This window comes from Rhopilema esculentum, chromosome 4 (assembly GCF_057945365.1).
Source record: "Rhopilema esculentum isolate cy_ngs chromosome 4, ASM5794536v1, whole genome shotgun sequence".
Classification (NCBI taxonomy): domain Eukaryota; kingdom Metazoa; phylum Cnidaria; class Scyphozoa; order Rhizostomeae; family Rhizostomatidae; genus Rhopilema; species Rhopilema esculentum.
Genome location: NC_142818.1, coordinates 4,320,234 through 4,347,319, shown reverse-complemented (window position 1 = coordinate 4,347,319; position 27,086 = coordinate 4,320,234). Strand labels below are relative to the sequence as shown.

Genomic DNA, 27,086 nt, shown 5'->3' with positions numbered 1-27,086 from the left:
CCAGACCCCACTCACTGTCAGCATGGCTTCAAAACTTTGAGCAGATGTTGTCTGTAATCTGACCCTGATGCATAGAGTCGTTGTATATTTATCTCTGATAAGCCATGAAAGCTGTAACTTATATACGCAATAAAATCTCCAAGAGCAGTACATCGCCACTGGTAGGGCTGATTGTTTGCTTTTTTGGAACTGGATCTTGGGTGGCCATAAATGGACTCTTCGTACAGCTTCCAATTCTTGTGAAACATGCTCCTGAAGGTTGGAATCTGCCATCGTATCTTATCGTTATCATTCAGCTTGGAAACATTGGACCCATTCTTTATACCCTTGGAAGAAAGTTTGCACCTCGCGTAGTCAAAGAGACAGTGGTAACACACGTTATCGTTTTGATGGCTGCTGTATCCTGTCTTTTGATGTCCATTTTGTGGAGGGACACCTCAGCCATTGCAGGAAAAGAGCACAGCACAGCACTTCTTGTTCTAGTATTCTTTCTTGCACTCATGGCATGCACTTCATCTGTAACCTTTATTCCTTTCATGGGAAAATTCAAGTCTGGTTACATTGTCGCGTTTTTTGTTGGTCAAGGTGTTAGTGGACTTTTGCCTAGTGTAGTTGCTTTGATTCAAGGTGTCGGGGCTAGTTCAATCAAATGTCCTTCAGCAAGACCAAAAATTGGACTAAACGATCCTTTGCAGAATTTAACTTCTTCAAAGAGTAGCAATAAAAGTCAGCCCTTGACTAAAATAGAAAGTGAACCACTTTTTTCAGCTAATGCATTTTTTGTCTTCATTTTTATTGTAATGTTGTTTTGTGAAATCTGCTTCATACTTCTCAACTATCTACCGAAAGCAAAAAGGGAGCAAGTAAGTTCAGGATCTAAGAAGAGGGCAAACAGGACAACAGCAGATGAGCAAAAACCACTGGAGTTCCATCATAGACGGGCCAATTCAGAGACCCAAAACGACCCTTCTGAGCTGCTTGAGTTGGAACTTGCTGGAGTAGACAAAGATTCCCAAAGCTCTCTGGTTTCTGATTCTGTTTACACAGATACTGTAGAAGATACAAATGACTCACCAACATTGTCTATGAGAATGATGTTACTTGTTCTGGCAATACAGGCTTACCTCAATGCAGTTTTCAATGGAGTGATTCCTTCTGTTTTGTCCTATGCCTGCCTCCCTTATGGAGAGAAGACATACCATCTGGCAGTGACTTTAGCTGCAATAGCAAATCCAATTTCATCTCTTCTCTACTATGTGGTTGTTCTTAACTCTGTAAAGTTCATGGCAATCTGGACTGGCCTTTATTCTTGCTTTTGTGTCTATGTTGTTGCTATTGCTGCAGAAAGCCCTTGCCCTATTCTCCATGATAATGTTGGTGGCTCATTCCTTATTGTAAGTACAACTTTACATACATTATAAATTTAAAAACATATTATGCTGTTATTAAACTAAATGTGATAATCAGTAACTTTTCTGCATTTATGTAATGTTCAAAACATTAAACTTCTTATTACAGAAAATCAAGATATGCCATATTAAATGGGTGAATGAGAAAATTCTTCATATAGAAAGTTAGGATGTACCAGAGCTTGTATAGAACCCTTAAGCAAAATATATTTACATTTTGGACCAAATAAAAATATTTTTCAAACTGATGCATAAGACAAAAGTTCTAAAAGCTTTATTGCAAATTAAATATATACTTAAGAACCATCAGCTGCCACATTCACAGCTTTTGACTAATTTTGCAGCCTTATTTACAAATAACTGCTTACAAGTTAGTTGAGTATATCAAGGAACTTAAATTCAAATACTCTTTGTATCTGCTTTGATTAAATATTTACACCAAATCATTCCTATTTTGCTCCTCTTTAAAAACCTTGTAAACTGCTAATTTGTTTCCTTGTGAGCTAAAAGGGCTGCAAAAGACTTCCTATGTCATATAATCTTGTGCTTTTTGAGCCTACATTTTCCCTCTTAATGCAGTTAACTATGATTTTCAATGAAGCATAACCAATCTTGTCTCTATTGACTATAACAAATGCACAGGGATGGAACTAGAGACAAACATTCAAAGCGATTTTAGAATAATCATTACATGACCATGAAAATACCATTCTTTTCAGGTGTTTATGACAGTTGCAGGGACAGCTTTGGGTGGTTACTTGAGGACAGCTGTGAGCACTATTCTTAGAAATCAAGGGGAAAAAGCTCTCTTTTGGTGTGGTATAACAATCCAGATTGGTTCTTTCATTGGTGCTTTAGTCATGTTTCCACTTGTCAACATTTCTAAAGTTTTCAAAGCCAGTAGCTGGTAAGATAGCAAACTTTGGTATCCTATTAGGTAGTGTTTATATTTATGTGATATACCTGTGACTTAAAGCAAATCACATTATGTTTTTGTAACCGTAGGTTTTCGAAGTCAATTATATATCATATCAAATTTCATTGTTGTAAACTGTTCCTTAATTACCGTAGGATTTGTAAAGTATCACTGCTTCTGGTATCTAAAATCATTAATTATATTTTTATTCATTGTAAGCATCCGTTTGATCAGCTGTTTATCACTTGGTGCAAAGAAAATAATGTCAAACCATTTATACACTGTACTTCGTTTTGGCTTTTAGAGCTTTAGCTATGTTATTTGCCATTGTTTTATATCTGGTCTGAGTGCTCTAGCAGAAAGTATGCTGAAAATGGACAAATTATTTAAATACCTTTTTTATTCATAAAACCTTTGCTATTAACTCTTGCTCATCTGAATTTTACCAACATATAATTATATCAAGCAATTATACAATATGTTGAATCATTGACAGACCTGTCATGGTTTATTTCTTTTTCTTTTCTTTATCCCCTTCTGCAATGTTTGTATGCTGCCCATAGATTATTAGTAGCCAAAAGATGTACCATCACTTTTAGTACATAAATGAAATGGTTAGTTTTAGATGATATCTTAAACTGGCATATAGTTTTTAATATTCTCTCTAATACAGCACTTACTGTACCTGCCCACCTACCAAACTAAAAATGATCAATTACAACATATTACTTTTCACAAATTCAAACTGATAAATATATGTAGGCATGCTAAATGGGCAAACATAAAGGGCTTTTATTGAGACCAATTTCTTAAAGGAGGGCTACCTCAGTGGGCAAGCCAATCAAGTAGGGAATGCTCCCTATCTGAAAAGAAATGGACTTATTTAGGATATTAAGTTGTTTTCTAGCTAGTAAGTTTGCCACAGTAAGCCTGCTTAAAGCGGACACATGTATGATGTGTAACTGTCATTATTGGAGGTTAATTGTAGGGTGCTTTGGCTGCAGATAGGAAATTTGTGGAAAAATTATTTTGACTGTTGCTTGATGATGTCTGTCATTGGGAGATGTTCGTTGTTGGATGTTTTACTTTCAACACATTTTAAATATTTGACATGAAGATAATTTTTTGCCACAAGTTCTATAATTTACACTAGAGACAATCATATAACGAACACCTGTTAGTTTATAAGATAGAAATTGACAGCAGAGCGTTACACAATAATACAATTTAAGATGGATCTATGCTGATTATTTGCTAATATGAGTATACAATGTGGTTAAAGGACTTCAATTTAAATAAGCTTGTGCAAAGTATTTGCTTTTGATTAAATATTGATGCTCAATCATTCCCATTTTGTTCCTTTTCAAAAACCTTCTATACTGCCAACTTGTTTCCTTGTGAGCTGGAAGGACTGCAAAAGACTTCCTATGTCATATAATTTTGTGCTTTTTGAGCCCACATTTCCCCTCTTCACATTTCCCTACATTTCCCCTCTTCAATGAAGCATAACCAATGTTGCCTCCATTGACTATAACAAAAGCACAGTTTGGCGCTAGAGACTAGATTGGTTGTCAATGGGGGGATAGGAAGGTTGATTGGTCCTTCAGAAGCTAAGTTTTATTAAAAACAAATAAATCCTTGATATGTATTGCTTTTCTACGAATTTCCAGGTCTCCATTCAGAGGTATGCAAACATTTTGAGATCATAACAAGAACAACTATGAATTTAAGTAAATTGTGCATAGCCTGTTATCAAGTCAATTTGCATAAATTGGAGAGCATGAATGTTTTCTCCATTTTATGTTTCTGTTTTCAGTAAAATGCTTCAAAAGGTTTTCAGTAAAAGGCGATCATTAAAAATAAAACAATTTGGAAACACTGTGTTGCTTAATTCTATATTCTTCCTTTAACTAAAAACTTGATTTTAAACATTCGTATTGTTCGGGTGCTTCTTTTTCCGATATTCAGCATTTTTACTCATCGCCGCGCAAGTTACTTTCTTCTAAAAGTGCCTATCTATACATAATTTTTTCCCCTATTTACCTTTGCTTGATGGCGGGTATTTGAACAACTTTGTTTGTACCTGTGTTGTGATTTTATATCTTAAATCGATTATTAGCATGGCCCTTCTTTCTTGCTTATTGTTTTCAAAAGCTTTTCCAAGTTGTATTGTTCTACCTCCAACTGTACGGTCATAAACCGTTCGTTCTGTACGGTCATAAACCGTTCGTTCTGTACGGTCATAAACCGTTCGTTCTGTACGGTCATAAACCGTTCGTTCTGTACGGTCATAAACCGTTCGTTCTGTACGGTCATAAACCGTTCGTTCTGTACGGTCATAAACCGTTCATTTGTTTTGTACTAATTCAAAATGTTTTTTCCTATTCAAACTGCTCTATTCTAACTCAAAATTTTGATACTATTTTGAACTTGTTTGTCTTTATTCTTACTGTGCTGTCCTTATTCTAACTGTTCTGTAATTTTGAAAAATTTTCTGTCACGATTGAACCTCTTCCCTCCTGATTCACATTGTTCTGTCCTAAAACAAACTGTGCTTTTGCAAAATGCTCTATCATAATTCAGACTGTTCTGTCCTTGTTCAAACATTTGTGTTCTAAATCGAACTTGTCTGTCTTGATTAAAACTGTTCTGTCCTAACTCAAACTGTTTTGTCCGGACGGAAACTGTTTTGTCCTAATCAAAATTGTACTGTCAGTATTTAAACTTTCCTAATTCAGAATGTTGTTTCCTAATTTAAACTATTCTAACCTAGTTGAAACTCTTCTATTACTTTAATTCAAATTGTTTTGTCTTAACCGAAATTGTTTGTGCTAATGCAAAATATCATATCAAAATTCAAACTGTTCTGTCCTTATTAAAACTGTTTTGTCCTTATTCGAACTGTTCTGGCCAATTCAAATTGTTTTGTCTTTATTGAATTTGTTCTGTCCTAACTCAAAATTGTCCTGTCCTAATTCAAAGTTTTCTGTCCTAATTGAAAACTATTGTGTCTTGATTCGAACTTTTCCTTCATGATTCAAACTTTTCTGCCCGAAACTGTTATGGAGCTAGTACTGAGTTTGTTTAAATGTTTATTTTGTCTTTGTTAGTTATGTTCAATATTTTTCCAATTGAAGAGATTTGATCCAAGGTAGTACCAAAGTCTTTTGAGAGAAGGAGAGTGTCTTACAGGTTTCTGACTTGGATCAGCCAGAAGTTATCGATTTTATCCGCTTGTTGATTGACTGCAAGGACGGAGATGGCTTGGCAACAAGACGGGGTATAGCATGTCGACTTGGCAGGAGATGGCTCATATTTATCTCCCCTACAAGGTACGTGAATTGATTTATTTGATCGTCTATGCATCTTATGCTTTTTATACATGATTTTTTATATGCGACACATATGGATGCATCTAAGGTAGCTTTAATAATGCCTACATTTGTAATATCTTCCTGTAAATATTTTAAATACAAGATTCTGGTTGTTCTATGACAGGAATTCACGAACGAGCCATACGAATCATATGAAAGAATGGCACTTCAGTATTTCAGTGTCTGTTCACTAGATAAATTTACAGCTGCTCATGATCAAAATAACTGCTAATTGCTTAAATCCAACATTTATTGAAGTTTTAGCTATTTGTTACCAGTAACCTACAATATTAACTTTGAGCAAAAAACAACGTTGCTTTACCTAGTGCAAGAACAATAATATATGACACTTTCAGATTTACAGGCTAAAAATTATGCTAATGGTTGCCTATTGTAATGAGTACCAATACCTTGATATTTTCAAACGAAACATGAAATATTTAGTCACCTTTTAGCTATATGATTGATTAGACTATATACTATTATCATACTGTTAGGCCCATCAAAATTATTACTTACTATATGTTGAAGATTTTTTAATTAGGCCAATATTGACAGGAGGATATCTTTTTAACAAGGATGTATTCAAAGAAACACATGTTCGCTTTCTTCTTATAAGTAATCGTAAAAAATCTTTAGCTTCAATAGGATTTTACTATGTTGCTACCCCTAACGAGCAATTAATGGTAATTTGAATGAATAGTAAAATTGAACTTTATTACGATGGGAACTTTATTAATCACTTGTAATCGAACTGATTTGAACTATTCGGTGAATCGTTGCTGATTCGCAACGGAAGAGTTATCATACCTTGCGCATGCCCCGAATTTTGCTAGTTTAAGACAGTAACACTTGGCTCTTACTATACAATAAGGGTTTTAGGATAGCACAATCCACAGTTTGCCTTAAAGACTCTGGTCTACCCATAAGGCTTAATGCTAATAAATACAGCAAATCTAAAATTAACTTGGACCAAATTAATCAGAGCACGCTCACGTGAATCTGTGTACAGGAAAAATTCGGACCATTGCCGAAGCCACTATTAGGGTGAAGACACTTAAAGTGAGAAAATGGATGCTCGAAGATTCCAGACTACCGATATCGATAATTTTGAAATGATAGATCAATTATAGTTTATGGCGGAGACGAAGCCATAACTTTATTCTCCATTTTGAGCCACTGTGCGCTGCGCTAGGATTTCGCCGATTTACCGAAAGGCGGAAACTGTTCACATGATACTCTCCCTGCGCAATTAGATTGGTCAACCGTTGATGATCGATTGGCTGTAAGCCATTCTTATCTGTGTGAAATGCCTTTAATCGATGCGATGGTAAGCTACTGTGGCCCTCCGACTTGTGCCCGAAGTGTTGAAGCTGTGTGAACGGCATGTGTACGCATTTAGGGTATGCCGCGAATTGCACAACGGGACGAATGGCATGACGGGATGAATTGCCAGGTGAAGCTATTTATCAGGTTACTAAGAAACCATTTGAGATGACACTAGAAAGTAATTACTACAATTGTTGGTTGAAAGCAGAATCACACCACACGAAACACAAATGCATCTTTTATAGGTTGGATTTGAATCCTTATACAAGTTACGAATACATTTTATTAGCGACCTGTTCCTTTTCTTGAATAACCCTGCTTCTTGCAACCAATTTATTTACGTGTACCATAGATCCCCTAATTCCATAATACACCGTTCTATTGTGTTTAGCCGCTTGCGCCAGGAATATAATCAAATATACCTGTCTTATTTACCATTATCTTACAGAAGGCAAACAAATTGCGTGAACGTCATAATTTTGTGCCAATCGTGAACAGACTGTGGAAAATTTTGCCGACTTTTGAATTTGTTTGTTTCTCGCGATGGATGTTCGCATGGTGGAAATCTTGTAAGTGTCTTTATGTCTCTACTTCACTAACTTAGGCCATGATATTGAATGTTTTTGTTTGTCCCTGTCATCAGTGGGTGAGACTGACTACTGACTGTTTCTTAATTAACAGCAGCGCCATACTTTTTTCAAAAAATGCAGATTCAGTGTTGATATAAGCTGATTTGAAATATCGCGACATTATTCGTAAGATATCTTTAGTTATCTTCAGTTGGTTTTCATTCTCTACAACTGACTCTTAAAAATTTTTATTTGTTTAGTAATTCGGTCTGAATTTGTTTGTAAACACGGCATGTTTTCCTCGCCGTAGAAACTTTGCAAATTAGCGCAGTTTTTTTGCCAAATTTAATTTTAAAAGGCATATTCAATAAATGAAAAAGAACTCATCTGTTAATGTCATGTCAATACCATTTAGATTCAGACACAGATACAGAGAGAAACACTTTGTGCTTACACTTAGGTGGAGTACAACTCATTTTGTACTCTCTGAATATTGCTCAACGATATTTAACTTTGACGTTTCTCATTTCGTTTTATCATCTTAATTTCAAACTTAAACGCAATCTTTTAGCGGTTTGTTATGCCAAATATAAGGGTATTGAATTTAAGAAGGCATGTTGCCAAAGTGCCTTCAAATCCGTGTTCTAACTTGTTACTAAAACTTATATTGATTTCTAAGTTTAAATCTTTCATTCATAGACTTTTTAGTGATTAACTACTGCTTTCAAGTATTGAAAAAGTTTAGAGGACGAGTAGATTGTTTTCAATTGCTTCTATATTGTCTTCAAACTGCATTGGCTTATGGTTATTGAGCCTGCTAGATCTACGCTCCTGATTGGAGCATTTTTTTGCTCGGCATGCAAGCGAAAGTCCTGCGGAGAGCAGAAATATCAGGGTTATTCTTTAAAGGCCTGTTGAAACAATAGCCCATTGTATAATGCAGCCAATAGAATTTCATGTGACCACCTAAATTCAGCTGGACATAGTGCCTTTAACAAATATCTGTCCTTCAGTCTTGAAATGATTTCGCGATTAGCACAGAAACGATTAGCACTATTTCTGTATCAGTTTTGGATAAACCGTGTTCACTTTCGGAATCAACATGTGTTGTTTTTTTCGTTGTTCTGAACTGAAAAGCAAACTTGTTGCTTTTTACGAGTAATTTTAGTTTTATAATATTTAGATTTAATTTAGATTTAGATGTAATATTTAGATTTAATTTTTACGAGGGTAATGCTATTAACTTCGATGAGTTTCAGTCCTGTTTTTTATGTCATACAATACTTAGTCAGATAAACAAACATTGCTAGATTTTCTCAAAAAAGACTCATATACACTCAAAAAAGAAACCATGGCCTCTTGTTAAACTTCCAACTTATTTCTTGTTATTTAAAAGAACAAAAGTGTAAACAGCATAAGGTGATATCCAAGGAAGAAGGTTAATTTTTCAATATCTAGGCTCTTGATTCTCTTCTTCAAATTTCCTTCTTATTTATTTTCTTTTAGCTGAAAAGCCAAAAAATGATGCTTCGTATTTGGTTCATTTTCCTTGCTTTGGCGCGAGTAAACAGCCTTGATGTCTACGATAAATATTACAGTAAGTGATTTTGCTGTTACTTATTCAAGAAAATTTGTGTTATTCATTCACACTGATCAGAAAGTAACTCTTATCTTGTAGATACGAAACTTCCCTTGTAGACACGACACAACTCTCAACACATTTATCTTTGTTCTCAATCATCTTCATTTATGTATAACAATATTCGAGCCTGCATATACGATGAAACATTTACTTGGAATAAACCCTGAAACATTTTATATTTGATATTAGTTGAAGGTTATGTGTATGTCGCAGTTGATCACTTACACTGCCTATTTGAAATGGTATCAGCATAATCTATTTACATAGGCTAGATTCTTTATTGAAACACAAGATACTCTTATGTATCAAATCTAGCATACGATCTTAAGATTTTCTACCGTGATGCAGTTAAAAAAGAGCCAAAAATTGAAATTGTTGGTAAACAGTACTAATTGGCGAGGAAACTCGGAAAATGTTCCGTTGATAAGAAAGTGTAGAGAGAAAAATGAGAAATAGAACTTGTAGAAAATTGGAACTCTGTCAGCTTGTTATACTACGAGACAGATTCTAAAATAGAAACACTGATGATTTCTTTGTTTACAAAAGACACACAAGATGCTAAATTACTGCGTACAAATGCAACATTTGTCATTTTAAAAATGAATATTTTTAATGAGATAGAAATCTCGGTAGAAACAGTAGAACGCTGTCATACGAGAAGTTTGCAGCTACAAATATCCTTTGACGGCACTGTAAAGACACATTTGCTGAAAGTATAAATCTTAATTGTTGGATAAGAGCTGTTTCAAAATTTTAAGACAATTATTCACCTTTGTAAATACTTGCGTATCGATTTCACCCGAAAATACAACCTGGCTGTTTTTAGTTTAACAAAGAACAGTAGTTGGTTGATTTTCACGGAGAATCGTATTATTTCAGGCAAATGTCCTATGCTGACGGCAAGCGGCTCGTGTTGTCAACCCAGCTCTGAAGATTGCCATAATCCCTGCAGTTTCAATGCCACAAGCAAGCATCACGAGTGTACTGCAAATGGTGTCAGCAATGCCAAATGCCTACTTAACGGTCTGCCAAGTGAGTTGTTGTTCTTTTTATCTCTTTGTAGCTGTATGTTTTGTAAATCTATGTAAATGTAATTGTATTTGGTAGGGTTATCAGATATAATCATAGATGGTTTGATTTGATTCGACCTGTTTGTTTAACCTATTCTTCTAGGCCAGTGGCAGTGAACCTGTTAGTTCATTTCTTTGACCTTGAGTTGAGCGGGCAATGTACCAAAACGTTGCCTAAACAAGAACAGGTGCTATTTTGCTGGCGTTTTTTACATAGTATTGGGTTTGATTTCGGGTCAAAATCTAAGTATTTCTAAAAAGTTTCACAGAGCAATCTAAATAAGCCACATAGGAAAAAGGAAGAAGATCTTTTGAAAAATTGCCTTTCATGATATAACAAAATTTGCAAGATATTGTGGTAGCTTTTATAGTATGTAGCTGGCACATGCCATCTTGCCTCCCCTTGGAATAAGTAAAATTGCTCCCTGCACTAGTATCAAGAACAGCATAATAAAAGTAATTACCCCCAATCGCTAACTCAACTCTGATATAGTACAAATCAACTGACCCAGGAGTACCTGTAAAGTTTCAAAGAAGAATTTGAATCTTTCAGGAACATGGTAGGCGTGGTCTGCAGCTCGGGCAATCCTTCTTGTGTATTGTTTGCAAGACTTAATTGAATATGCTTTTTAGTATGTCAACCCAAGAAGGTTACAATATGAGACGAGTACAGGTCATTGAAAAGAAGCGAGAACTAACTGATTTTTTTAAGAATGCAGGACTCGTGCTTTGCTAAATCGAAAATATCGTGATTTTCGATCAATGTGATTGCTGTATAAAATGGTATAAAATGTATATTTATAGGCGTTAGCAATAAAGGTTTTTCAAAATTCTTGCTGGTTGTCTCTTGGCTTCTTGTAAAAAAGATGTATGTCGCCATTATTTTTTCTTGAATTCATAGCTACATGTGTGTCATATAAATCCCTCCCACCCATAACTTGTGTTTTGTGCAAATTTATTCAACAACGGAGCAGGCTCTATACCTCACGCCAATATCCATGCTCATCAATATCTTTGCATAGAGTCAAATGGTCTTTAATTTTTTTTTAGATTTCGGATTTGCTTATCCACTTGGTTTTCTCAATGGTATGATCTCTGCGTCCCAGCTTACCACCTTGTCGTTTGTTCCGCGTGCTTTTGGAGCAAACGCAGGTTTTCCAGCAGTTAGTTCGGCGTCCACATTTGTAATTGACTTCCAAAGAAAAAGGAAAATCATGTATGTTATATTTCAAGAAGGCCAAACTCGTACGACTGCTGTTCCATTGACACCGAAAATTACAATTTTCGATGCAAACAACGTTGCTATCAGTAGGGTATGTTTTTAAATTTTCGCTGAATTTTGTCTTTTTTTTTGATACCAAAATGTTTAACATGCGAAAAGTAAGTATAATAATAATTGATCGGGCAACATTATATTAATAATTTGACTGGGTATTTAGCTTCCATCGAGTTAACTATTAGATTTCGTATCCTGGCTATAAGTCCGGCTCATATGCATTTTCTTTTTTCCTATTTTTCCTTTTTCTTCATTTTTCTTTTTTCTCCCTTTTTTCTCCTTTTCCTTTTAAACTTTTTTCCTTTTTCTAAATTTTATTGGTATAATGGATAATGAATAAAGCATTGACTATGATTTTTCAGGTTTGTGAAACAATTTTCGTAGTTTTCTATGAATTTTTAGTATTTGATCTGCTCAAAATTCAAAATGTTAAACATTAGACATTCAAAATGACAGAAGACCTAATAGCCTAAAGCCTGAAATTATATGTCTAAAGTTTTTGCTTCTCTCGCTATTTAATTTTCTGTATCATGAGTGCTAAGTGTGAAGGTATTGTGAATAAAAAGTTAAGAAATATTAACAACACTTTCAGGTGATCAACTGTAAGGAAACATTCGGAAAACTGGAACCGTACAGCTGTCGTTTTGCAATTAAAAATCCATTCCGCTGCCAAAAGTTACAAGTCCTTGTGGAAATTACTTTAGCATCAACAACCCTCAACCCAAAGATTGAAGTCGGAGGAATGGATTACTTGGAGAGTAAGATGTTTCTACCGATTTCCATGGAACAGTTTTTTTCTTTTTCACGGCTTTTTTCAGTAATTGTACATTTACCAGGGCAAATTGTACCTTCAATACGGTAATCATTATCCAAGGACAATAGCCCAGTTTATTGTTTGGGAGGTGGTGGCTTAAAATTGTTCAATTTTTACAAGGCTTAGATTAAAAATGATTTGCTAATGGTTAAGTGGACGTCTGTTAATTATGAGGGGGGATGGAGGGGGGTGGAGGGGGGATGGAGGGGGGCTGGCTGAAGCCAGTCTAACAATTCTACCACGCACAATAACGTACCACTTGATGACAAGTAAATTGAGACCTTTTTTGCTATTTCAGCACTGACCTGAACATAATGATTTAGAATTCTTATTATCCTTTCTTTGAGTCCGACTTTAAAGGTGTCCTCTTTGCATCCCTTTCTACACTGGCCTTAGTTACGACAGTATTAAGATTATAATTACCTTTTCTTGTTTATCATCGATGACGACGACGATTGATTATCTTTCTATAAATTTCTTGTTTACCTTCGATGACTATCCGACGTTTATACTCTGAAGAGTGTCGGACGAAAAAGTGCTTAAGTACGCTTTATTTTCTCTATTTCGTACCATCTTCAAATATGCATTCTTGCTCAGTCTCAGTAATGAAGAGCTGCATGTCTTCATATGGCACCGTGGGTCATAAGTTTTTTTACTGCGAGTCCCTTTATTCTCTTCATCTTTGTCAAAAAACAAGGGCTTCGAATTTATCTTGTTTTTCAGGGTAATCTTCTATAATTGAGCAGTTTCTCTTGCACATAAAGCAAATGCAACTGACTTGCAAATTAAAGAAACACTTATTTTGATTTCGAGACGACAGTTAGTCTTTACCACGTAAACTTCTATCGAATCTATTCAAATGGGTTCCAGGTGCCCAGGATTGTAATTCTATCTTCAACAATTTCCATTTCGCTCTTTCGTCGTTTATAATAAATTAGAAGCATTTTCGTCTGACACTGCTAAGAGTATAAAACGTCAGAATAAGTTTCCGAAAGAACAAGATGGAAAATATATACCCAATTATGGATCAAAATATGCCAATCAGAGAAATGCGAACACATGAACGGTAAAGTTACCCAATCAGTAGTATCTTGTTCTTTCGGAACCTTATATTAAGGAGAAATAGGACTATTTTCGTATCGAATTTAAATAGCTCTTGACATTTTTGTCTTAAGTTGTTTTCCAAATACATATCTCCTTTTATTTAAAATCACAAATAAAGCCAATTCTACAAATTGAACAAATCCAGATAAAAATGTTAAGGTTATATTTCTATGAGTAATATCTATTTATTTTCATCCTTTCAGGTGATCATTTTTGGCGATTGGACACATTCATTATCCGCCCTGGCAATGATCTGGAGATTTTTCCAGATGAGAGAGGAAATTTCTTTTTGTCTTTAAATATAGGTCCTTTTTCAGCTCAAAGTACCGAAGTCCGACACAAAGATCTCTCCTCAGACAGCAGTTTTAACACTGCAAAGTTCACATTTCCAGCTGATTCATGTTTCAGAAATTTAGCAAATTGCCAGGACTCGATCACCTTTGCATTTTGGTTGAAACGTAAGTATAATTCGCTGCTAGTCATAGGCTTAGGTACTGTAGCTATGTTTCTAAAAATTGAGGGGGGGGGGCACGTGCCTTCTCTGCCCTCCCCCCGGTTCCTACGTCTGTGCTTCTAGTATTCTTCTGAGGGCAGTTTTGCTAACGTGGCATTTTCATATTTTGCGTATTTTTCATCGTTACCTTGAGTAGAGAAAGTTCTTGCGACTTACTGCACAGGGGGTTACCATGCACGTAGATAAATAGCAGGTGGTAATTTCTTTTTCCTCCTAAAGAAAAAATACCAGTATTGGTAGTTTGCAGCCGAACCAGTCATTCTAAAGTTTTTTTAAAAACATTACCCGACGATACAGTTTAAGATACAATTTACAGACAGACAAATCAATCACTTGTGAAGTTTTTTCATGCAGCGTGCCAATATAAACCTTTTTTGAGAATTTCAAGTTAATCGGGTGAACAGCTCTAACTTGATTCGTAGTAAATTATTGTTAATATGATTTTTTTAGGACCGATCGATGATGATGCATTGATTGAAATAAAGGATACGGGTTTAAATCACATTGCGATGAGAATCCAAGTAAAAAATGACGAATTTAAGCTTGAGGCCTACTATGATACATCTTCATCAATCCAATTCAAGACTTCACTTTCAACACCAGCAAGTAGTACCTGGAATCATTTCATATTAGTATGGAAGCGCAAATACTCCTTTCTTTATGTTGACAGTGTAAGTAAAGAGTTGACTAGTGAAGGTGGACGAATTTTGTCTGGCCTTCCAACTGAACTGGAGATGAAGCCCGCATCAAATTTTAGAAATTTTCAAATATGGTACTTTGCACTAAATGCAGCAGAGGCTTCAAAAGTTTATACTGAAGGTTAGTTTTAACGTTTATAAGCCTTGGAAAAATCTTTTAATTTTCAAATTTCATTGTTAGAGAAACAGTCAATCAGAAATAGAAAGCTGAAAGAACTAACCCTTTTCAGGTGTTGCTGCAATGGACTTCAAATTCACAGCATTTGAAGATTTTGGAGACTGGAAACTTGCAACGTCATTGTGTTCTCAAGGACCATGCCAGGACGCCACCCTTTCTCCAGCAGCAGGTAACTCTAGTTGAAAGAATAACATTAATGACCTGATGGAGTTAGTAAAACTCTTCATTCTTATCGTACTTTATCGTACTTTACCTTTTTGTTGTTTGAAAAACTGATTTTTTATGGCTATCTTGAAAACATGTGGGATGTTGGAATGATGGAATGTTGAAATGCTGGAATTTTGGAATGCTGGAATGTTGAAATGCTGGAATGTGTTTTCTAAAACCTTTATAACTACTTGCTAACAAATACATTTGTATTTAATTTGGGTTCATTGAAACGAGAAAGTATCGTATAGGATGGTACCACCATGCAAAGGCAAACATATGCATGTTTATTCTGTTGCCATAGGTGCTGCAACAGCCAAGCTTGAATATCGTGGGCATGTGGACAATTCTGCCTTTTACAGCGAAGCTTCTAACACGTGTACCAAAGCAAACGGCAACAGTCCCATTCCAATTACAATTTCATATAATCGGTTGTTGATGATGGCATTTAACATCGACCTCGAAGGTGTTGGTGTTGAGATACAAAGACTGACTTCCGCCAAGCTGACATTGGATTGGGATCTTGATCAATCATTGCCTTACAACTTAGTAATTGAAATATACGCTGTTAATTCCTATGATTATAATAAAAAGTATATCGACCAGTGCCGATTCATACACCTGGATGATGACGTCAAGACAGGGCCTGTGTATTGGGACAACTTTTCGTCGAAGGAAACTCCAGATTTACATGAATTGATAGTGCCATTTTTAGATCGTGGCTCAGTAGCTTGGAGGAAAAACATTGTTTTTGTAATGAAATTCATCTTGACGAAAGATGAAACCAAAACATTTAACTTCAGAGATGCTACCTTCAGATTGGAATATATTGATGGCACGCCAGGTAAGGAATGTATCATTACTTTGGCTGTATTTGGATGACTTTTAATGATTTTTCAATCCTTTTAAGTTTGCAAAAAACCTGCAAAAGATAAATCCTTTTTGTCCAATTTGGATGTGCACGTGATAGTTTTCTACATAATTCTACATTCTTATTCTATTTAAGCCAGTTTAGTTTAGACTAATGCCGAAACTGTGTATAAGGCAGTGCAAACTATAATTCGAAAGGTAGCTTGAAACGATATTTAACCCCAATTATTTTAATGTCTAAAACTATTGGAAATTTTGCTTGCATAAGGGCTGTAACTACTGGTTAATTTGCAATGTTTTAAACATTGTAGCATGTTTCATAGATAATAAAAAGATCATCAAACTTGTTTGAAGCAATGACGAATTTGGAATTTCTGAACTTCTAGTATTTTTGTTATGGGCTATTTTATGATTTATTGACATTGCATTTTAACGTCTGCAGAGAAATTTCTGTTTGCCGACTTGAATCACGCTGCTGTTGGTCAGCCATTGATGTACACTACTCGGTTTTACTTACCAACAAGAAAATGCCTTAAATTTGCCTATTTTATGAATGGTGAAGGGGCTGGCTCGCTAGCTGTGAATCTGAGACAAGGAGATTCTTTGTTTGTGGAAATATTCAAGCTTGTTGGAAGCCAGGGAGATGGTTGGAAAGAAGCTAATGTTTCGCTGAACACACTTGGCCTTGATGCAATAACTCCGTTTCGAGTAAGTCATTTTTTCAGATTCTATGATGTCACACAAAATTAGAAATGGTGAAAAAGTATCCTATGGTATCAAATCTGGTCCTACAATGCCAAACAAAGTTCTTGGAACACTGAGCCTCCTAGGTTTTGTTACTATACTGTTCCATTTGTTTTCTTCACAATTTTATTTCCCTTACCTCCAGAACTATTTTATAACATGAAAATAGGTAACTCCTAAACTCTAACTTCCTAACTAAGGAAATATGAAGGTTGTTTCAAGAGGGTTGGTTGAGCTAGACCTTGAAAAGAGACTCTTTTCTAATTTGTAGTTCTAGTAGTCTATTTGTAGTTTGTAGTGAAAACTCTTAACAACCAGGAAAAGAGTAAGCTTGTAAGGTCTTAAAAATCCTTATTATTGAGTTCTTTATTCCTTAGCTTTTACTCGCGAGAATAACTGTTTACCGGACTGTCACATCGTGCTCGATAGGCAGAGCTGTAAATTCTTTGGTGTAAAGAAATGAATGATTACACAATTTAAGCGATCACCAGGCAACTGTTACACTACTGTATCTGCGGGTGTAAAGCTATTCAGTTTTATGTCCGTGGTATCGGGGTTTTAATTGCTTTGAAGTGTTGAATTGAAGCAATCGAGTTGAAGCAAGTCTGGCGCCCCTTTTAGAAATTGTGCTTCCCTTTTGAAGAATGAGAATCAGGTAAAAAAGTTTTTGAGAGTTATACGTCAATTTACTTCAAGGATTACCTTAAAGTATACAACAATTACTGTGAAAATTTTCTTACAAAGTGAATAGATGGCCTTCTATCAGTAGTAAGGGTCTGGAATTGTTGTATACAGCGGACACTAGTCGCCAATTTCTGAAAATCTTTCAGCACCCTCACTACAAACTGCCCTTCCTTCAAATTTGCTCTGGATCTGTCCCTGTGACGTACTAAGTGACAACTAATGATTTTATTTAGATCTAATACATTAACTGGATCCTTTTTAGATAACCTTCATTGCACTAGGAAGCGAAAGTACTCAAGGAAGCATTTCAATTGACAATATCAAATTAACCTTTCCAATTTGTTCGTTCACACCAAGCAACGGAATTCCCACACGCCTAAATCATGGTAAGTGCGCAGAAAATTTTTGTTGTTTCCTTTCGTGCTTTTAGCGTAGAAATGTTCAATTGTTCATAAAATTTTTTTAAAGTGCATGAGTCCATCAATAGTGAGAATATTGCTCTAACCAGATAAAAAGCAGGGTTGCCAAGGTTGTGCCTAGCAAAGCTGGAAAGATTCATTATAAAATTAAATAAGGAATTGAATTAAAGATTTTGATTTTAAAGAATTAAAGATCTACAACAGGCGCCAAGGACCCTATGTTACTCTTGCCCCTTTAATGCATGTTTTGAATCTTTGCTATCGTTTCCGCTTTTCAGAATCCATGGCATTTCACATTTGTAATGATTCAACATGTTAATGTTCTATCGTTTGCAGATACCATATCAAAAGCTTTTGACTCTCTAAGAATGGATCCTCCACTGATTCTCGCACCACTTACAACCAAATCTGATACTGATCTAATGAGCACAACAACGGTGTTAACGAAAAGCTCTCAAAATCTTGAAGACAAACCTACCACAGATATGTTTGGATACCCAGTCACATTCACCCATTTCAAGGGTGCAAGCTCTGAACCAACACCTGGCGTTGTGAAAGTTCAGCCTGCACTTTCTCACGAGCTAAGAGATTTTACAATAACATTTCATGTCAAACCCGATGATGTTCTCTCAACAGTTTTTGCCCAGTTCGGAAATAATGATGGTGTTTTAAATACTCTTTTCTCAATGGACCGTGCTGGAAACTTTTCTATTAGGTGAGTGGTAATCAGCCTTTTAATATGTTGATCTTAAGAGCGACTCGAAATTGTTTTATCTGTAATAAAAACTGCCAAACGTTTATCTTTTATTGTGAGATTGAGTTTGCTGAAACTCACTTCCATGGCGGTTTTCTGCTTGCAGGCTATGTTTATGGTTATGTCATGTCTAAGCAAAGTCAGTTTAAAATTATTTGTGTTGCAATAGATTCTTATTTTGGAAAGCGCAGCTTAATAATAAACAGTACGGGGACAAAAAGAGACATCTTGCTAGTAGATATTAGTTCAACTTCAACTTAATTGGCGGCAAATCACGTTATAGATATTCCAGGTAAGAAAATCCATCTGACTGAAATCAATGTAATTCAGTATTTCCGGGTAAGCAAAGAACGACAAAATCAGTAGGTTATAAACGTTTGGCCTCTAGTTAGATTCATCTTTAATATAATATAGTAAAAGGCACAGTAACTATAAGTAGGAAAGGATCAAACAATAGGGATCGTGAATCATGCGACCTACCAGTATGTAGGAGAAGCAATCAGTACGTGAAAGAAGATATTTGTATTTGTTGCTACCTAGCATCCGAAGGTTGTTTTTAGGACACTGAGAAGCTAATCGAGCAGTGTCCTGGTCATTCCTCTCGATGTGACCACACCTCGTGATTCCTATGCCTAGAATTACAGAGAGCTGGCAACTCTCCTCACTCTGGGTGAAAGTTTGGTCATGCCAGGGACTCGGACCACGGACCTTTGGGTCTGTAGTCAGCGCCTCTCACAACTGAGCCATCCTCGCACCTTAGATATCAAAGATATCCTCGCCAACTTCTAAAAACGATTTTCTTGCCAATTGAACATTATGTATACTTTGTTATTATTAGAAATTCCCTACCTTTCAGCTCGTCGTGGACAACTTTTTCAAAGAAAAACTTATTATGCCTTCCGTTGGTATGAAGTTGAACTCTTGTTTTCAACAAATGATAAGAAATCGACCGGTGAAGACAAAATGCCCCCTAAACTTGTCCGTCTAGCTGCGAAGTAGCTATCCATTTCCCTTACAAAAAGCTATAAATACCATTATTAAAAATTGCAGATTTCCAGAACGCGGAAAACGGGCTGCAGTCACGCCTCTTGCAAAGGCGAATCTATTTCAACAGTAAAAAAAATACCATCGAGTAAGGATGCTTAACACTTTCTCAAAGAGATACGAGAAGATAATAAAAAATCAAATTAGTCCTCATCTCAATAAGACCATGTCTGCTTTCGTTGCTGCCTACAGGAAGGCTCACAGTACACAGCATGTCTTAATTAAAATGCTTGAAACTAGAAAGTCAAATTGGACAATTATTATATTGTCGGAGCAATACTGATGGATTTATCGAAAGCCTTGGACTGTATCTTGCACGACTTTCTTGTTACAGAACTTTATTCATGTGGCTTTGTTGAATATTCTATGATCCTTATTTACTTCATTTTAAAAAGGCCCTAACAAGCATTTCGAATAAGAGATATTTACAGCGATTTTCAATTAGTTTTATCAGGGGTACTGCAAGGATCAGTCCCTGGTCCTATTCTTCTCAGCTTCTACATCAATGACATGTTTTATTTCATTAAAAAGGCTTCTCTGGTAAATTACACAGATGACAACACTTTAAAACATTTTTCAAAAAATCTGTCCCAATTAATTAATGTCTTGGAAAAAGAGCAAGCATCGCCCTTGTCTTGCTTGATCAGAATAATTGCTAACCCAGAAAAATCTCATACTCTTCTCGTCAGAAAGAATCAAACAAATACCATAGGATACAGCACTTCTATTCAAGGGAAAACTACAAATTGTGAAGCCTTAGTAAAGTTGTTTGGGGGTTACTATAGATTACAAACTGAATTTTGTCATTCACATATCCAAACTTTGTAAAAAGGCAGTAACCCAGCTTAATGTGCTTAAAAGACTTAAAATTCTTTCATTGGTTCGAGGAGGAAAAGGTATTGGTCCAAAGCTTTGTCTTCTCTAACTTTAGCTACTGCCCTTTAGTGTGGTTTTCTCTTCAGCTAGATCTAAGGAGAAGATCGAAATAATATAGGAACGAGCTCTATTTTTATTTACAATGACCATGATATATGCAGTTTGCTTTGCAAATCAAAAAAATGCACAATGCATGTAAGTCGGCTATGTTACCTCTGTGTTGAAATTTTCAAAACTGGTTAAATCTTGAATTCATGCAAACAATTTTCGAATTATGAACCTCCGATCGGTCCTCACGTCGTCCACAAGGCTTGCAGCAGTACAGGCCCAACTAAACAGCTTTCGGTTCAAACAGCCTCAGATCCCTCGAACCACAAATTTGGAATGGATTACCACAGGAAATAAAATCTAATCCAGTTCAAAAGATAAATTAAAAACTGGGATGGTGCCAACATTACATGCAATGTATGCAAAACTAAATGATTTTTTGTAAACTTGTAACTAATAGTTATTAAACATTATAAATTTAATTCTTATATTTAATAAATTAATCGAATTAGACAAGTTACTATGTTGTAGCTTAAAATTTGTTCTATTTCAAATGAGATCACAAACAAATGAACAAACAAAGTTGCCTTTCAGTTTTATATGCTTTACTACATATAATGAGCTGTTTTGATATCCTTTCATTTCAAGTGATATTCAAATATTAAGATTCAAGTAATGATATTCAAGTAATATTTTTCAATTTGACATTTCAGTTGATTATGACCCTTATTTTCTTAGTTTTATCAAAAATGAAACCCCAGAAGGTATTGAAACAGCAACTACGAGCAGTGTTTTCCACAAGAACTCATGGATTTATCTTGCAATAACTTATTCAAAAGCAGCTAGCAGATTGACAGTTTTTGCAAATGCGACGGTTTGTTCATTCTCTTATCTGTTTTCTTAGTTTTCTTCTATCTGTGAAGTAAGTAACAAATACTTGAATTTGATTAACCAGCACTATCTTTAGTTTATAAGTACATATTTTTATATAAAAATACTTCAAATTTTTGCTGGGCCTTAATATTCTTAAAAATCCTGATGCATGAATTACTCTTAAATCATTTACTCCGTCACTAAAACATCGCAGGAATTGAAACAAACCAGCACAAAAACTTTTTGAATTAAAGATGGACTTGTCGTCTTTGTCTAAAACACAAATAAATAAGAGTCAAATGTCGAAATTTTGTTATAAAATTTGTTCCCTAAAAAAGCGTTCAATGAAGTATTTTTCTCAAAGACGCACGGCGGATACCGAGCAAAATCGTTTAATAATAGCTGAATTGTTGAAGCACTCAGGGACGATTGCTTACATGAAGTAAAGATTTGCTACACACTGACACTCCAGTCGTTTTGAATTCTTTATACCGTATTTGAAAATGGCTTCGAAAAAAGCAAACATTTTACGACATACTTAAAGCTTTTTCGTCTGACACTCCTCAGAGCATAAAACTTCAGAATAAGGGTCCGAAATAACACGATGAAAAATATATATCCAGTTGTGGATCGAAATAGGCCAATCAGAAAAACGCAAGCATAAGACCGGTATAGTTGACCAATCAGTGCCGCAAGCCTAAAGAAAAATTACCACTGGAGACCAAGAGAGAAAACATCTTTTAGACAACCCAGATTGTGCAAAACTCTATAATGACGACAAGTTTCGGATAATTGGCAGAGCCCGGTCGTCCTTCCATCTAGCAGTTTTGGAGTCGATCTACATACAAACGAAAAAGCCGCCATTATGTAGACAGAAGGAGTTCGTTTTCTCTCTTGGACTCCAGTGGTAATTTTTCTTTAGGCTCGCGGCACTGATTGGTCAACTATACCGGTCTTGTGCTTGCATTTTTCTGATTGGCCTATTTTGATTCTGACGTTTTATGCTCTGAGGAGTGTCAGACGAAAAAGCTTTTATTATACCGTATTGATGAACAGTGTTGCTCAAGCCGTGAAAATCATCCCATATCGAATGGTTAGGTCAAACGAGTAACAGTTACAAAAGCAGTCATATAGAAATTCTAAAGACTGTTCCTTAGTTGTCTATTTTTAGGTTGTCAAGGTCTCTGGCTCAAGCCACTTTTGTATCCGTCGTGTGTCTTCACGGCCATCAGTTCTGTTGAGTCTATTCAAATTCTGACTCCAATTCAAGGAAAAACAGCGACCCTCTTAACTGTCAATTTGTATAAAGATTCAGATCGTTTTCTTCACCTTTTTTAAATATGCTTGTCTTTGTAGGAAGTTTTGGCTGTAAACTCAAACGGTACAGGTCAACTAGGAAACAAACTAAAGATGGGAGGCAGTTCTGAACCTCTGCGAGTACGTGTAGGAAAGGGGGAGTATTTTAAAGGCTATATCAGCTGCTTGCAAGTTTACTCATACGTGCTTGAGTATCAGCAGATAAAAGCCGTACAGATTTGTCCTGACCGCATTTGTAAGTTTATTAACTATTTGTTTGATTCATGTTTTGTAAGCAACAATGCTGCTAGAATGCACTTAGAAAGACAGTCTGTTTTTTGGAGATTTTAGTAAACTGCATATTCTTTGTAACTTTTGAAGTGTCAAATTATTTCCAGTTCCCTGTGCGATTGGCAAAGAAGAGACTGGCGTGTGTGACTGGCAGGCTTTGGGCTTAGATTTGAAAATGTCACAGGGTAGCTCAATTGGATGAGCAACGAAGTGCAGGGTCGCTGGTCGAGGGCTCGTGTCCTGTCCTGTCCTGTCCTGTCCTGTCCTGGTCCTGTCAGTCGCTCGTATTTTCTCTCAGTATATCTTCTTAAATGCTGTATGCATTCTTAAGTTTCTCCCATGTTTGGCTCCCTTTCGTCCATTGGTAAATTATTCTCAGCAGCCACCAGTTATATTTCACTTTGCTTTTAGCTGGCAAAACATGTCTTCAAGCTTGCAAAGGTCGTGGCTGTTGCGATGCAATTACAGGCAAATGTATCTGCTCACGTTTTGCTCGATATATCAACAAAGTGGATTGCTCCAGTGGTAGGTGATATTTAACTTTGAAGTGTAAAGCAACAGTGTTGGACCAATGTTAGGGGGGGCACTGACCATGGTTTATTTGCTTGTTAAGGTATAAATCTTAGGTACTACGTGCCGTTGTCTCTTAATGGATTAACTAGAATATGTCTCAGTTTACAGAAAGCAATGAATTATAAAACCGTGTTCTCAAATGGCTGACTTTCTGGCTGTTGTTTTATTTCACTATATTTGATATCTTAATAGATATTCATGATCAAATTCAAATTGAAAGAACATTGATACTATTCTGGAAAACTTTTCATAGAAATCATCTTTTGATAGTTTGAACTTGAAAATTTGCGGAAAAAGCTTATTAATTACAGGTAAAATTTGAAAGGTGTTTGAACTATTGAGTAAGTCATCTTCTAACTTGCAGGCCAGCCCAAATCTGCGCGTTTCTTGTTTTTTCTACTTATATTAATGAATGCATTGGCTTTTGAAGTAATTAAGAAGAATTTTAGAAATTTCTCTGATGTAACTTGAAGAAATAAAAACAGAGAACATCAAAGAACAAAAGTTAGCTTTTCTTTGCATTGGTGCTTTCTGATCTTGCATTTGTTTTTCTAAGTTATATGCCAATATTAAGTTATATTTTTCAAGTTATATGTCGTGCAACTGTCTCATTTAAAAACTATTTTTCGTCATCTTAGCAGCAATTTGAAACTATTTAACGAAATAATCTTTTTCAGCATTGATAAATACATTGTACAAAGATGCTAAAAGTATCAAAAGCTTTGAAAACAAGGTCGGGATGAGAAAGGATTTTGGAAAAGGCCTTGATTTTCATCAGAGTGCGTTGGCCTATGACTACCTGTCCTCGATAACGAGCGAGAACCAAGTAAAATACATAACGATACCTGGCCCGATCAACAGCGCGATTTGCACAGTGAATGAAGATGGGATAACTTTATTGGGCATCCAATCCTGTATCATAGATAGGAATTGTAATGCAGGATTTTCGGTCTCGGTTTGGGTCCAGCCTCCTCCTGAAAAGTTTCATTCTGGTCGTAATATCTCGATACTCGACATTGGTGCCTTTCAGCTGTCTTTCGCTAACCGGGTTTGTAGTGGCAAAAGAGGATATTCTTACGAGTTTCGGCTACAGGTTGGAACAGAAATATGCACTTGGCATCCAGTCAGCAATTGCATCTCGTTCTCTAGGGTTTGGACGCATTTGGTAGTGTCTGCTGATTATGCAAAAAAGCGTGTTCTGATTGTTCAAAATGGAATGATGATGAAAGCACAGAAAAGTAGTTGCACCACGGTATCTCCAACGCCTACCCCAACCCCAGCCAGGATTGGTGGTGGTTCTAACTTTACCTGTATTGACGAGCTGGTCGTGTGGGATCAGCCGGTGAGCTCTGCGTCAGCAATAAAATTGTACTGCTCCCTGCGGTTTACAGGCAAGTTAAATAGTTACATTCGCAAAACTCTGTAATCTTTCTAGCTTTATGCTTAAGCACTGCCTGGATTATTCTTCGTACCATAGGTAGGCTGCTACAACATTTTGTCATAAGTTATATGATCCTCAGTTTTCAGCTATTTCACATTTTTCTTCATTTGACTAAAATCGAAGTTTTTTTGCGTTGTACTTGTCTGTTTAATGTATCGTCAAAACACGATCTAGATTTAATGTATCCTTTTCTTCGATCTAGATTTCTGAAAAACAGCCATTTGTAAAAATTTCGTAAGAATTTACCAGGTTTGCAAGCTTTAAGCTGGCTCCGTTTGTTGGAATTTTGTTGTTCTTCTATCAATAATTTTAATAGCATAGACGTTAATAAGATTATGTTAAAGAATCTATTGTCATTATTATCCAGTGCATTAATATTTCTAACACGTAAACAATATTTATATATTTCCCTTGGTCATCTACTTAATCTGTAACTTAATATTTTTCTGTTATAAAACTGTTATAAAAGAGACCTCCAACTAAAAGTCTGACAGTAAAACAAGTCGATTGCCATTTTTAAAAATGTATTGTTTTCCAGGAATGAATCCCACCCCTAGCACCATTAAATTTTCGATGGCAAGTTACAATGATTATTCTGGTTCTCTTTGGGCCATCGATGTGTATAGCATTGTGTACCATTACGACAATGGAGTATGGAAACAGCTTGACGGAAAGTTGAAGCACTTGTCAGCGGGTTGGAACGGCGTTTTTGGTATAGGTTTAGATAACAGACTTTATGTTAGAGATGGAATAACACCCAAAAAAAAGGCAGGCTCTGCTTGGCGGGCTATACCTCTTTCTACAAGTAAGCATTTTTATCGAACAATTTTTGCTCGTTACATAATTCAAGTGGCTTTGAAAAAAGCCGACATTTTAAAGAATTTTGTGCCTTTTCGTTTGACACTTCTCAGAGTTTAAAACGTCAGTAGAGTGATCGAAAATTTTATGCTAGGAAATAAATATGCCAATATTTTTCTCTTAGCTTAGAATTTTTTTATCATAATTCTGACGTTTTATCATTTGACTTGTGCCTCCCAAAAAGTTTAAGTATATTTCAAAATGTTTTTTTCTAGCAATTTTTTATTGTCGTAAGAAAATAAATCAAATTCTAGATCACTGGAAGATTGCATCGAAGATCAAGTTTTCTAGAGAATTAGTTTCAATCCCCTGGATATCAGATGTTTTCCAAATGTTTTCCAAAACATGTATAACAACATGTTTACAAGAGCAATCGCTTATAATATGTTTTCCAAAACATGTATAACAGCATGTTTACAAGAGCAATCGCTTATAATATGTTTTCCAAAACATATATAACGACATGTTTACAAGAGCAATCGCCTATAATATGTTTTCCAAAACATGTATAACGACATGTTTACAAGAGCAATCGCTTATAATATGTTTTCCAAAACATTTATAGCGACATGTTTACAAAAGCATACGCCAATAATTTGTTTTCCAAAACATGTATAGCGACATGTTTACAAAAGCAATCGCTAATAATTTGTTTTCCAAAACAAAGATAACGACATGTCTACAAGAGCAATCGCTTATAATATGTTTTCCAAAACATGTATAACAACATGTTTACAAGAGCAATCGCTAATATTTCCTTGTTATAAGAAGTAATTGAAACCGAAGGCACTTCTTTCAAGGCCAAAATATCTACTATTCACATTAAAAGATTCTAATATTCAAACACAACAATATACCAAGTTTAGTTCAAATTAATCGGGTGTATACTTAAAAGAAATGCTTCTGTCAGATTTTGGGCTTTGAAATTGGCCTCCATGTAAATACAAGTTGTTTCTTTTATTTAAAAATCTTCCATTTCTGTTTGGCCTTAAAAAAATCAACTTTTTAGACAAGTAAATTTTGTTTTGTTTTATGTTTTGTCAGATGATCTCCAAGATTCTAGACACTCATCATTTCCACTTCAATTGACTGAAATATCTTTGCAAAGAAATATCTTAAAATTTTAAGGGGGCTTAAGATTGCATTTCTTGGAATTTCTTATGAAAAATTTATTTTTTTCAATTACATCAAGACTTTGCCTTTGATGGGGTTTTT

The 27,086-nt window shown here is 35.5% G+C and overlaps 2 protein-coding genes across 3 annotated transcripts in view; both read left to right on the top strand.

Annotated features, from left to right (window-relative positions):
• Positions 1-2,822, top strand: LOC135691063 (solute carrier family 52, riboflavin transporter, member 3-B). The gene is made up of 2 exons (XM_065208810.2): positions 1-1,394; positions 2,129-2,822. The coding sequence occupies exons 1-2, from the start codon at positions 105-107 to the stop codon at positions 2,318-2,320; spliced, it is 1,482 nt and encodes a 493-aa protein (XP_065064882.2). The 5' UTR covers positions 1-104; the 3' UTR covers positions 2,321-2,822.
• A 149-nt stretch (positions 2,823-2,971) lies between these two features.
• The window catches only part of LOC135691228 (uncharacterized), a 60,685-nt gene continuing 36,570 nt past the window's right edge, over positions 2,972-27,086 (top strand). The window contains exons 1-18 of one of the 2 annotated variants that reach the window (XM_065209034.2): positions 2,972-5,657; positions 7,477-7,597; positions 9,104-9,194; positions 10,119-10,271; positions 11,360-11,622; positions 12,178-12,343; positions 13,707-13,961; positions 14,468-14,836; positions 14,946-15,062; positions 15,405-15,944; positions 16,413-16,678; positions 17,661-17,784; positions 18,154-18,532; positions 21,278-21,413; positions 22,769-22,964; positions 23,411-23,524; positions 24,250-24,963; positions 25,552-25,818. In XM_065209034.2, the coding sequence (XP_065065106.2) occupies positions 9,119-9,194; positions 10,119-10,271; positions 11,360-11,622; positions 12,178-12,343; positions 13,707-13,961; positions 14,468-14,836; positions 14,946-15,062; positions 15,405-15,944; positions 16,413-16,678; positions 17,661-17,784; positions 18,154-18,532; positions 21,278-21,413; positions 22,769-22,964; positions 23,411-23,524; positions 24,250-24,963; positions 25,552-25,818 (4,135 nt within the window). In that variant the 5' untranslated portion in view covers positions 2,972-5,657; positions 7,477-7,597; positions 9,104-9,118. Of the gene's footprint in view, positions 7,598-9,103; positions 9,195-10,118; positions 10,272-11,359; positions 11,623-12,177; positions 12,344-13,706; positions 13,962-14,467; positions 14,837-14,945; positions 15,063-15,404; positions 15,945-16,412; positions 16,679-17,660; positions 17,785-18,153; positions 18,533-21,277; positions 21,414-22,768; positions 22,965-23,410; positions 23,525-24,249; positions 24,964-25,551; positions 25,819-27,086 lie in introns of both variants that reach the window. The other variant, XM_089116079.1, reaches the window with a different exon arrangement.